The sequence below is a fragment of the Egretta garzetta genome, unplaced genomic scaffold (genome assembly GCF_000687185.1).
Source record: "Egretta garzetta isolate BGI_Z169 unplaced genomic scaffold, ASM68718v1 scaffold310, whole genome shotgun sequence".
Taxonomy (NCBI): Eukaryota; Metazoa; Chordata; class Aves; order Pelecaniformes; family Ardeidae; genus Egretta; species Egretta garzetta.
In genome coordinates, this window is record NW_009258296.1 from 634803 (window position 1) to 646119 (window position 11317).

General features: G+C 42.6%; 1 protein-coding gene across 6 annotated transcripts in view; it reads left to right on the forward strand.

Moving 5' to 3' along the window:
• PTCH1 (patched 1) overlaps positions 1 to 11317 on the forward strand; it is a 70024-nt gene that overhangs the window by 35339 nt on the left and 23368 nt on the right. For all 6 annotated transcript variants that reach the window (XM_035893802.1, XM_035893812.1, XM_035893798.1 and 3 more), the window contains 3 exons: positions 3937 to 4055; positions 5768 to 6167; positions 6684 to 6993. In XM_035893802.1, coding sequence (XP_035749695.1) covers positions 3937 to 4055; positions 5768 to 6167; positions 6684 to 6993 — 829 coding nt within the window. The remainder of the gene's footprint in view (positions 1 to 3936; positions 4056 to 5767; positions 6168 to 6683; positions 6994 to 11317) is intronic.

Consider the following 11317-nt stretch of genomic DNA (forward strand, 5'->3'; position numbering starts at 1 on the left):
GCCTTAAACATAGCCCTTTGATTTGAGCATTGATAAAGGAAGGCAAGGCAGAGTGTAACCACCACTGGGCGGAATTCTTACCTCGGACAGACTGTTCGGGCACCCTTACGGAATAAGTTCTGCCCAGGAAAGAGGAGGTACAGCTTCACAAAAATTCATCTGCCTCTTCTTGCTTACACCAGAAACTTCCTCCCCTAACAGCAGAGGAGTGGTATGGATTCACTAATGAGCAGGGGCGGAACTTTCTCCATTAAGTCTTAGCAGTAACTTTTTCCCTTACCGTAAGAATGACAAGTTTTTTTCCTAAATGTAAAAGTGCATTACCAGGTGGTGGTGGTGCGTTTGTGGAGAGCAAGAATGTAACGTATGTTTTTAAGCTTGTTCAATTATCTTAGTCTGCTGAAGCAGTTTGTACCCTCCTTTTACCCACGTCGTTTACCTTTTCCCTGCTCCTGACACAAGAATTTAACAAGGAAATCTAAAGCCTGAGGGAAAAGGTGGCGTGGGGGGAGGGATCCAAGCCCATAGGCTGTCAGGAGGGAGCTGCAGATAGGCAACGGTTGGGTGGAAGTTTCCCTGACAGACCTCCTCGCCTGTTCATCACCTCTGGCTATAGAGCACAACCGTTCTCCTTGGGTGGGCTGCCGGGAATGGCACACAGCAGCGCATACCTTCAGTGGGGCCCCAGCCTGCCAGCCTGGCTCCCGGCTCCCTCGCTGCCTTCAGCACAGACTGCCATTCTTCTGCCTCCCTTAACACTTGCAGCAGCAATAATATTTTTTAGGCCGTGCATTATGAAAAGATGCAAAAAGTGGAGTGTTTTTCTCAGAAAGTGACCAAGGTTGGTGGTTTTTTTTTTTTTCCCCCAGGTTAATGGAATTTTTTTACTGCTCTCTGATCTCATTTCACTGAATGCCTTCATTTTATAACCTTGAGTAGGCCCCATTTTATCCCTTCTAGGACAAATCTTACCTTTGTTGATTTCTCAAGGAAAAGGTCTGAGGCCCTTTCCTCTCCCATTTGACCATTCGTCTCTGAAGGGGCGAGAGAAGATGCCCCATCCCCAAAAATCCTAAGCACGCTCTCAGCTTGGGTGCTGCTAGCAGATTGCTGGTACTCTGGAAGCTCTGCTGCCACAGGTTTTTGTTCGTGCTTTTCCAGTCAGTGTTGTTGTGACAGATTGTGGGTATTGCCATGATGGCGTTCCTCACACATTCCCATTCCCAGCCACCAGATGTCTAATTGGTACTGGGAGGGGAAGCGGTGGCTGATGCATTGGGTTGGAGATTGAGTCACCGCTCAACGGTTCTTCCTTCCATCTCCTTATCAAGTCATGGGGTGTTTTTTGATGGTAGAACAAATTAGAATTAATAGAAGAACAATATTTCCTGCATTTAATTGGGAAAACTGAGAACTGTTCCAACCTTGAAATGCTGGGGAGGTGGGTGAGGGAGAGAAAGACTGCAGTATATAGGAAGTGTGGTGTTCAGCTCTAGGAATCTGCTTACGTAGAAATCAGAGCAGACAGGATTGTTTAAAAGTATTTAACTTGTGGGGTTAGTACATCACCACTGGGATGGCACAATGGAAAGTCTAGTTGTTCTAAAAAGATATGCCATGTTAATAGGCAGATTTACTCTGTGTTGTTGGATTAGTTTTAATGCTTCTTAAATCAAATGCAAATATAACTGACTTTAATGGTGTCTCTGTCACAGACTTAAGTATTAGTTTTCAGGTTTAGCGGCATTTTAGATTCAAGGACCTTGGGGTCTCCAAAGAGGACTGGTAAGGCGTGAAGTATTTGCGGTGTATGGAGCAGGAACAGAGGACTTGTGTTAGTTTTTCAGCTGTGCTGGGAGGAGTAAGAATTACTGAGTTAGGCCTCACCTGTTTTTTCCAAATCTCAATAAATCTTGGTTGATCCTTGATAGAAGATCTTGGTTAGACAGAACTAATTATTCATGTTGTATGGGTGATTCAGCCTTCTCTGGTTTAGCAGCAATAAAGCAAGCAGTTGTATGAGCTAGGTCCAACAAACACCTTGCTTGCAACAGCAGCCATTTGTTTTTCTGACAGATTTCAATTAATTCTAGAGAGGATCAAAAGGAAATCACTTAAGTTTTAAAGACTTGGCTGTGACCTTATATACCTTTCTGTGTGGATATTTGTAAATCATGAAATAGTCATTGGATCTTTTATCTCAAAGATGGCTAAATACTAATTTGGCTTTAAGTACTAGATAAACTCTGGTTTAGTAGTTATGGCTACAGGCAATCAGCAGGACCAAAATCTTCCTTCAAGCAGGCTGGAGACAACAAAAGAGAAACACCAATAAAAAATACTTTTGTAGGCAATATATTTATGATTGAAATGATTAGAAAATATTTACATAACTAGTCAATTCTGTCATTCTCAGAAAAGTAAAACCAGTATCTAGTCTTTCTGTTATACTTTGACAGCTTCAAAACCCTAAAAATCATCCAGTGTATTAGTACTTTGATTTTCACAGATAAAGAGACACAAAACCAAAAATTGCATTATTTAGGCAATTTATATTATTTATTTGACATGCGAGTCAAGAATTTTCAAAACATGGATTTTAGATATCGCATCTTTTGAGCTGGCAGTTTTGAGGCCTGATTTTTCAACATCAAAAGCAGCCATTTGTTTATTTTGGGAAATAAACCTGTAGGAGGGCCTATTTATGTCAGGTCAACAACTTCATTTTTGTAGTCCAACTTTTGTTCTTTTTATGACTGTTTTAATGCAAGTGGTCATTACTTCAGAAGTTGCAGGTGGGGGCACTTGATACTTTATATGATTTCCTTAACATGAAAATGGGCTACTATTGAGATGGCTGCTGCTTATCTGCTGGGTAAAATGCAAGGATTTCAAGGGTTTTTTTTACCTGTTGGTGGCTCATCCATTTTATTTTCCCCAGTGTCTCTTCTACTCTTATAACTATCTTTCAGTCCCATCTGTGCCCTGGCTTTCCCTTTGTGATGACTAGTGCTCCTAAAAATTCTGCATTACAAGTAAATGCTATTAACAATAATGATAGATGCTGCACCACATATGTTTATGGAGATTCTCTGGGAATCTCTGTGTGGGAAACGGTTTGAAGTATGGTTTGAAAGGGGATGGGTGGGGAGGTTGGTTTCTTTCATTACGTAATGTTAGCTTTACAAATTAAACCAAGTATTCTTGTTCCAATTTAAGATGTGTTCTTGTTCCAGTTTAAGACTCACTTTGATAGACTGGCTCATTAATCAAGTTCTGTTAAACACAAGCATATTAATACATAGATTCGCTACATGGTGTTGGGATTAATTATGATTCTCCTTTAGAAAGAATCCCTGATAAACCCCAAATGTCGCTCTTTTTGGCTAGACTTTTAAGTAAGTAGATCAAGTGCATTATATTTTACTAAATAGAACAGCTTCATTAAAATTCACTTTAATCTTCATTTAATTTCTGATTTAATAGCGTGCTTTAATGTTACTGTGATGTTTAAATTACTTCAGATCCCTTAAATGTGAAAACTTCAGTTCGAGTTCCAGGTTTGCTTTTGCTTCCATCTTTTCTCACAGTGAGACTGTAAATACGACAGAATCTCATGCAAAAGCCTGATTTGTTGACTCTGTTTTTCCACTTAAAAAATCATCACCATATCTGCAGGCACAGATGTATTAAACTAATATGAAGTTTATTATTAAAATAAATAACTAATTAACTACAGTAGGCCTACCATAATGAAATGGGAATGTAAAAGTATATCTCCCAGTTTCCTCGTGAAAAAGCTTGAAAGCATCTGACGGGTTAGTGTGATAAATTGGTTAAATGGATGAGAACTGAAAGGAAGTTTTATGCTTTGTAAAGCTGATGCCCTACATGAAGCTTAGGAATGACATCACTTCTCATATGATTGATCTCTAGGCAGCAGTTGTGGTGGTATTCAACTTTGCTATGGTTCTGCTGATTTTTCCTGCTATCCTGAGCATGGATCTCTATCGTCGGGAAGACAGGAGACTGGATATATTCTGCTGTTTCACAAGGTGAGAATGTGTGATCGATTGATGTATGAGGTGCATCCTTCTTGTGGTCCCCCATCAGTGCTACCATTCCTTGTCAGGAATGGGAGTTCTCCATTGCAGTGGGGTCCATATGTTATCGTTACGATCTCATTGCTAGTGACTAACTTGCATTTGCTACCTTGGTTTTTACCTGACCAAGGGGAAAAGTTAAAACATGTTTGTCTCTCTCTCACTTTTCCCTTCATTCATACCTATGCTCATTTTGACTGTTGGAGGAAACTTTATGAAAGCATATATAAGATCCAAACTTTAGGAATATCTTCAAGCATTTTTAGAATGTTACGGAGTACTGCAAGGCACCCAGTGCTGGTACTGGGTAATCGTGGAAGGCTGTACATAACTCAGGGTACTGAGAAGCCTTGCTTATAGTTAATCACTATGCGCTAATTTTTATGCCTTTTCTGTCTTTAAACTTAACAAATACATGTATGAACTGTAAAATGACTTCCCCTTAGTCTAGTTTTTCAAAGGACTATAAGGAATGCGGGATGATCAGTACCGTTTCAGGATAACCAGGATGTGGAGAATACACCTTGTGTTATCTTAGCCTTTTGCACCCATCTAGGAGCTGACATAGTTTGGCATTTTAATAATTTTAATGTCAAAGAGAGAAAGCACATCCCTAAATTTGTTTCTGAGGGAGTGGTTAGGAGAAGGAATTGATCCCAAGCCAGGACTCATACTTTCCATTTCGGATTCAGTCGTAGGTTCAGTGAATGGCCGAATGTGCTTGGATTTTGGAGCCCGTATTCTCAGGAATACAGGGCAATCGGACCTTCCATTTATTCCCTCATCTAAAGTTGCACCAAATCTGTATCAGAGTTCGGGCGCATTTATGTATGAAGAAACGCAGTTAATGAGAGCTTGCTTTGTTTAGGTAGGCAACGTGCTGAACTCCTCTTGTTTCTATAGGATTTGTCCAAGTGGCGGAATATTCTTTGATACAATTTGTCATTTCTCAGTTACAGGAAGAGGTTTGTCTCTAATTATTTTTTAATAAACTAGGTATCTTTTAGGGTCTTGCATAGACTAAAATAAAGGGAATGCTTCAATTCCTTCTGTAATTTTGCCTCTTCACGTTGCCCATCCTTCCCAGGAATTAAACCTTGTGTATGTTTACTTAATTTTTAAAACATTCAGTCAGTGTATGGCAAGTGGTTTCAACCTGCCTCCCAAAAGTCTGAGATCTTATCCAGAAGACCCAAATATTATTTAACAGTTACTTCAGTAGTTCTAAACAGAAGAACTCAGTATGTCATGTGTTTACATTTTGATGTAAATAGCTGAATTCTCAGCACTGGTACGTAGATGCAGACTCTCACACATCTTGCGCATTTAGACGCTGTGCAGCTACCTGGGTATTGACCTGATTAGCGTGTGTAATTAATGGAGTGATGTGGGTAGATGCCACTGTCTCCAGACAGATGCTGGCTCCTTCTTTCCTGAGCACAAGAAGTGCACACATATTCTCAGAGGCCTAGGCTTTGAACCATGTCTGAGAAATGTTTCCTAAAGGTGCAGAATAAAATTCACATCAAAGCGCTACACTTGATTAATAGAAACCATCTAATAGTAGTAGAAGCAATTTCAGATGGAAGCAGGCTATCCCACCTAGTCCGATTAAAATAAAGATCCATCTGAATGCAAACAGATGTTTTTCTCTTCTCTTACAGTCCGTGTGTCACTAGAGTGATTCAGATTGAGCCTCAAGCATATGTGGAAAACGAGAATACTTGCTACAGCCCTCCACCCCCTTACAGCAGTCACAGTTTTGCACATGAAACTCAGATTACAATGCAGTCTACAGTGCAGTTGCGCACAGAATACGATCCTCATACACAGGTGTACTACACCACAGCAGAGCCTCGCTCAGAAATATCTGTGCAGCCAGTGACAGTGACACAAGATAATCTCAGCTGCCAGAGCCCAGAAAGCACAAGCTCGACGAGGGATTTGCTTTCCCAATTCTCAGACTCCAGTATGCATTGCCTTGAGCCACCCTGTACGAAGTGGACACTCTCATCTTTTGCAGAAAAGCATTATGCTCCGTTCCTCCTAAAACCAAAAGCTAAGGTAATCAGGGAACTATTTACCCATTTTTCAGAAACAGACTTCTGCCTTGCCCAGTAATAAAATTATCCTGGCAGTGGTATTAAATATATGTTAAAAGATATAATACAAATCTATAAATAGAATTACTTTGGAATAACAATTCTTAATAATTTTACAGTTAATTTCATACTTTAAAAGTTTTATCTTGCAAGTGCTGTAAAGACACACTTCTCAAATATAAGTTACGAGCAAGGGTTTTGGTGACTTTCAGTAATGTAAGCTTGTGAATAGTGAAACTAAAACCACTTTTAAACTTTATTATGATACAAATTTCTCATCCATGATGCAGAGCCCCTACAATAAAGCACAAATTATCTTAGACTTTTAGAGTGTGTGTGTATGAAAAAAAGGAAAAAATAAAAGCTTTAAATTAGAGTGATGGCTGTTCATTTTGAAATTGGCTTTGTAGTGTGCTTTTACGAATTGTTAGTTTCTTTAGAAACCTAAACCCAAATGCATTTCCATTTTCTGTTGCAGATTGTGGTTATTTTTCTTTTTCTGGGTTTACTTGGGCTCAGCCTTTATGGAACTACCCGAGTGAGAGATGGACTAGATCTCACAGACATTGTACCACGGGAAACACGAGAATATGACTTTATTGCCGCACAGTTCAAGTACTTTTCATTCTACAACATGTATATTGTGACACAGAAAGCAGACTATCCCAATGTCCAACACTTACTTTATGAACTTCACAGAAGTTTCAGCAATGTGACATATGTTTTGTTGGAGGAGGATAGGCAGCTTCCCAAAATGTGGTTGCACTACTTTCGAGACTGGCTGCAAGGTAAGAGAGAGTTGCATGAACTTTTCTTAATTCTACAGCAGTAACCACTCGTTCACACTGGTCATGCTCCCCTCCTCGAATATAGTCAGGGGTTAAAGACTGCAGGCAGGAGGGAGAACGCCTAGATGCTGATCCAAACTCACAAGTTGCCTTGCTTTTTCTCCAGCAGGTCACCTAAATTCTTTGTGGCTAAGTTTACTCCCCAGTAGGACAGTTTGGAAGCTTTAAGAGATTGTGTCCGTGAGAAGCCATCTTATGACATTAATTTCTAAGCAGTTAATGAGGAGTTCTGCTTTATAATTAATGGCCAAATATGGCCCTCTGTCTTGGGAAAATAAATGTTTGCTGAGTGTTTTGAGAACAGTAAATGAAAAGTCCCCATACGGCAATGTATTTTGGCACAGGCTTAACTTTCACCATATGAGTGATCCAGTTGGCTTCAGCTGGGACTGCTGGCATGAAGAAAATTCAGTGTGGCTTACGTGTTTAATTGGGTTGGGAACTTACTAGTAACGGGGCAGGGGGAAGGCATGGCATTTCAGGTGCTATGATGATAATTATATCTAAGTCAGCTTATTAAAGATATTATAATTACACATGTTGAGACAAATAATTGTTTTGTATTTAAAATAAACAGTACTGTTACATCACAGCAAATTTAACAGTGCTCTGCTATGATCAAACCTATTCTGCCCAGGAGTGCTTCTGTCCTACCTCTTGTCTTTCTGTTGGGAGAATCTCCAGGAGATTTTTGCCAACAGAAAAATAAATTGTGCTGACCTAGTGAGACTGTAAATTTTAACCTTAACTGTTTGCAGACAACAAGTGCAGCCAATGATTTTTAGAGAATGTGTAGGTAACTGCCAGTATTTGGGGTATTTTATTCCTTCTGAAAATATGTTGACCGCCTGAGGAACCTGAATGCACATAAGTCCATGGGACCTGATGAGATGCATCCCAGAGTCCTGGGGGAACTGGCCAATGTAGTTGCCAAGCCCCTCTCCATGATATTTGAAAAGTCATGGCAGTCAGGTGAAGTCCCTGGTGACTGGAGGAAGGGAAACATTGTGCCCATTTTCAAAAAGGGTAGAAAGGAAGACCCTGGGAACTACCGACCTGTCAGCCTCACCTCTGTGCCTGGGAAGATCATGGAACAGATCCTCCTAGAAGCTATGCTAAGGCACATGGAGGCCAGGGAGATAATTCGAGATAGCCAGCATGGCTTCACCAAGGGCAAGTCCTGCCTGACCAACCTAGTGACTTTCTATGATGGTGTGACAACAACAGTGGACAAGGGAAAACCAATGGACGTCATCTATCTGGACTTCTGCAAAGCCTTTGACACGATCCCCCACAACATCCTTCTGTCTAAATTGGAGAGCTCTGGATTTGGTGGGTGGGCTGTTGGGTGGATAAGGAACTGGCTGGATGGTCACGTCCAGAGGGTAGTGGTCAATGGCTCGATGTCCGGATGGAGACCGGTGACAAGTGGTGTCCCTCAGGGGTCCGTGCTGGGACCGGTGCTGTTTAATGTTTTCATCAATGACTTAGACAGCAAGATCGAGTGCACCCTCAGCAAGTTTGCGGATTACACCAAACTGAGTGGTGGCCCTGCTGAGAGGGACTTGGGGGTGCTGGTGGATGAAAAGCTGGACATGAGCTGGCAGTGTGCGCTGGCATCCCAGAAGGCCAACCGTACCCTGGGCTGCATCAAGAGAAGCGTGGCCAGCAGGTTGAGGGAGGTGATTCTGCCCCTCTACTCTGCTCTGGTGAGGCCTCACCTAGAGTACTGCGTCCAGCTCTGGAGCCCTCAGCACAAAAAGGACATGGACCTGTTGGAGCAGGTCCAGAGGAGGGCCACAAAAATGATCTGAGGGCTGGAGCACCTTTCCTATGAGGACAGGCTGAGGGAGTTGGGCTTGTTCAGCCTGGAGAAGAGAAGGCTGCGGGGAGACCTGATTGTGGCCTTTCAGTACTTAGAGGGGGCCTATAGGAAAGATGGGGACAATCTTCTTAGTAGGGCCAGCTGTGTCAGGACAAGGCGTAATGGTTTTAAACTAAACCAGGGTAGGTTTAGACTAGATACAAGGAAGAAATTCTTTACAATGAGGGTGGTAAAACACTGGAATAGGTTTCCCAGAGAGGTAGTGGAGGCCCCATCCCTGGAAGCATTCGAGGCCAGGTTGGATGGGGCTCTGAGCAGCCTGATCTAGTTAGCGGTGTCCCTGCTCAGTGCTGGGGGGTTGGACTAGATGACCTCTAGGGGTCCCTTCCAACCCAAACCATTCTGTGATTCTGTGAACATTAGGAAAGTGGATGCATCTAAGTGGCACATCTAAAAAAAATCATCAAGGCTCCTGTGTGTTTAATGCACTGACAGATCATGCAAAGCAGTATTTCAGCTGTTGGCTTTGGTTTTTTAATTATTTTTAAATATATTGGATCCATACATTACAGCCTACTTACTGGAAATTTTACATGAAATATTTTGCGAACACAAGCTGTAAGGGAAGGTATTACTGGCAGGAAGAAAAAGCAACACAGCTTAGATGCTGGATTGGAACCTTACTACACTTTCTAGATTTCCAAACAAGCATCTGTCTACATGCTTTTCCAAATTCTCATGTAAACCTGCTGTGTATTAGTTCTTTTGTGGTTATTTGTTGTTGTTCCAAAACACTAGGAAAAAATGCATCTGGTGCCCCCAATTCCACCACCCCTTCTCCCACCTCCGCCTCCCGCCCCCAAACCTCTGAGGGGGAGATGGAAATCGGCGATCGTGTTCAGAATCTTCACGTGTTGGTGCTGAGCCTCCGCACAGTCTGCCAACAATAGGATCGAGAGGAGGTGCACTTGGTGTTGCTCCCACGGACGCTCGCCTTCCCTGCGCCCTCAGCCCCACCACCCACTTTTCCTGAACCACTTCCACTTCCCTGTCCCCTCTGTAATCACCTCCTTGTGCTACGGACTGGTTGTGTGCACATCTCCTTCCCCATGCTGTACATTCCATGCTCATATGCCACCTCTCCAGACCTGCTCTTCTCTTAGGGGTGTTCCTGTTCTCTTCTTGCCAGCCATAGTTACATTTCCTCTTCCAGCCCACATTAGCCTGCCTGTCCTTGTTCCTTGTCCTCTGCTTTTCTTCAGCTAGAGGAGCTGTGAGTATTCCTGGTACCCTGGATACACTGACGGGGTGCATGGCGCTAAAATGCCGCACATGAAGGGGTCGGGGACACTCCCAGGCAGTAGTGACTTGCAGGGTAGTTCGAGTGGACATGGTAGCCCCATGATGGAAGGTGCATTGCTTGGCCTCTTGGTTGTCCGCAGCTTCAGAATTCATCATGGTGATTGCTAATGAGCATTTAGGTCCCTGCCCTAAGCTCTCCTCCTCGCCTTCCCCAAGAGGGGCACAATTAATACAAACCAGCTGCTTTGTAAAGGCGCGGCACTGCCTTCGCAGAGTGTGATGCTGCATTTGCAAAGTTGTCAAGAAGGAGGATACAGGGATGTATCAATAGGAAAAAGTTAGGTTTTAAAATGGTACAGGGTGTTGATGTGTCACAGGTGGGAACTAAACTGTTTCTACTAAAAGCTGCCATGCTTGTCACTGTTAAGGAGTTTATCTCGAGGAGCAGACGCTAATAGACGGGATGATACCTCGTGGTTACCAACCGGGGCTGATGCTGAGGGAGTGAAGAGAAGGGAAGGTGAAGACAGAATTTACAAAGAAGGTATAGTTTGAGGCTGGATTCAGGGAGGATCCTCTGAGGTGTGAATGGTTCTACCAGTGCATTTTGATGTGCTGGAGGAGCAGGAGAATCCAAGTAGGGGCAGCTTTGAACTTCATGGCTAACTTGACTGGGAATTCAGCACTAGAGATTGATGGCTCAAGATGGCCTTCTGACATGCATGCATTTGTCTGGCAGAATGAGGGAAGTGACAGTGTGTGAACAAAAGCATTTTTTATCAGGAATGCGACCTTGGTCTTAGCCGTACATTTCTCCTTGTTGACTAGCAGTGGAGTGCCCTCAGCCTAACATGCTTCTTCTTTCGGACTTCCCCTTGTATTTTGCTTTCTGATATCACACCGCGTTAGCATGTTTTCCGTTACTGAAAATGCAACAGAAGAAGAACTAACACTAATCATTTGTTTAAACTGGAAATGTTAGCACTGTTTTTGTAAGTGACTGCATGTAAATGAGGTAGCTTGAATTCCCTGATGGCTTGTAATTAGGCTTGTTTTCGAAAAGGGTAACCTTATCTGGTGTTTCATGGTGCCAGCTGGTCACATGAGTCAGTAGGAATTCCTTCCTCACCCCCATTC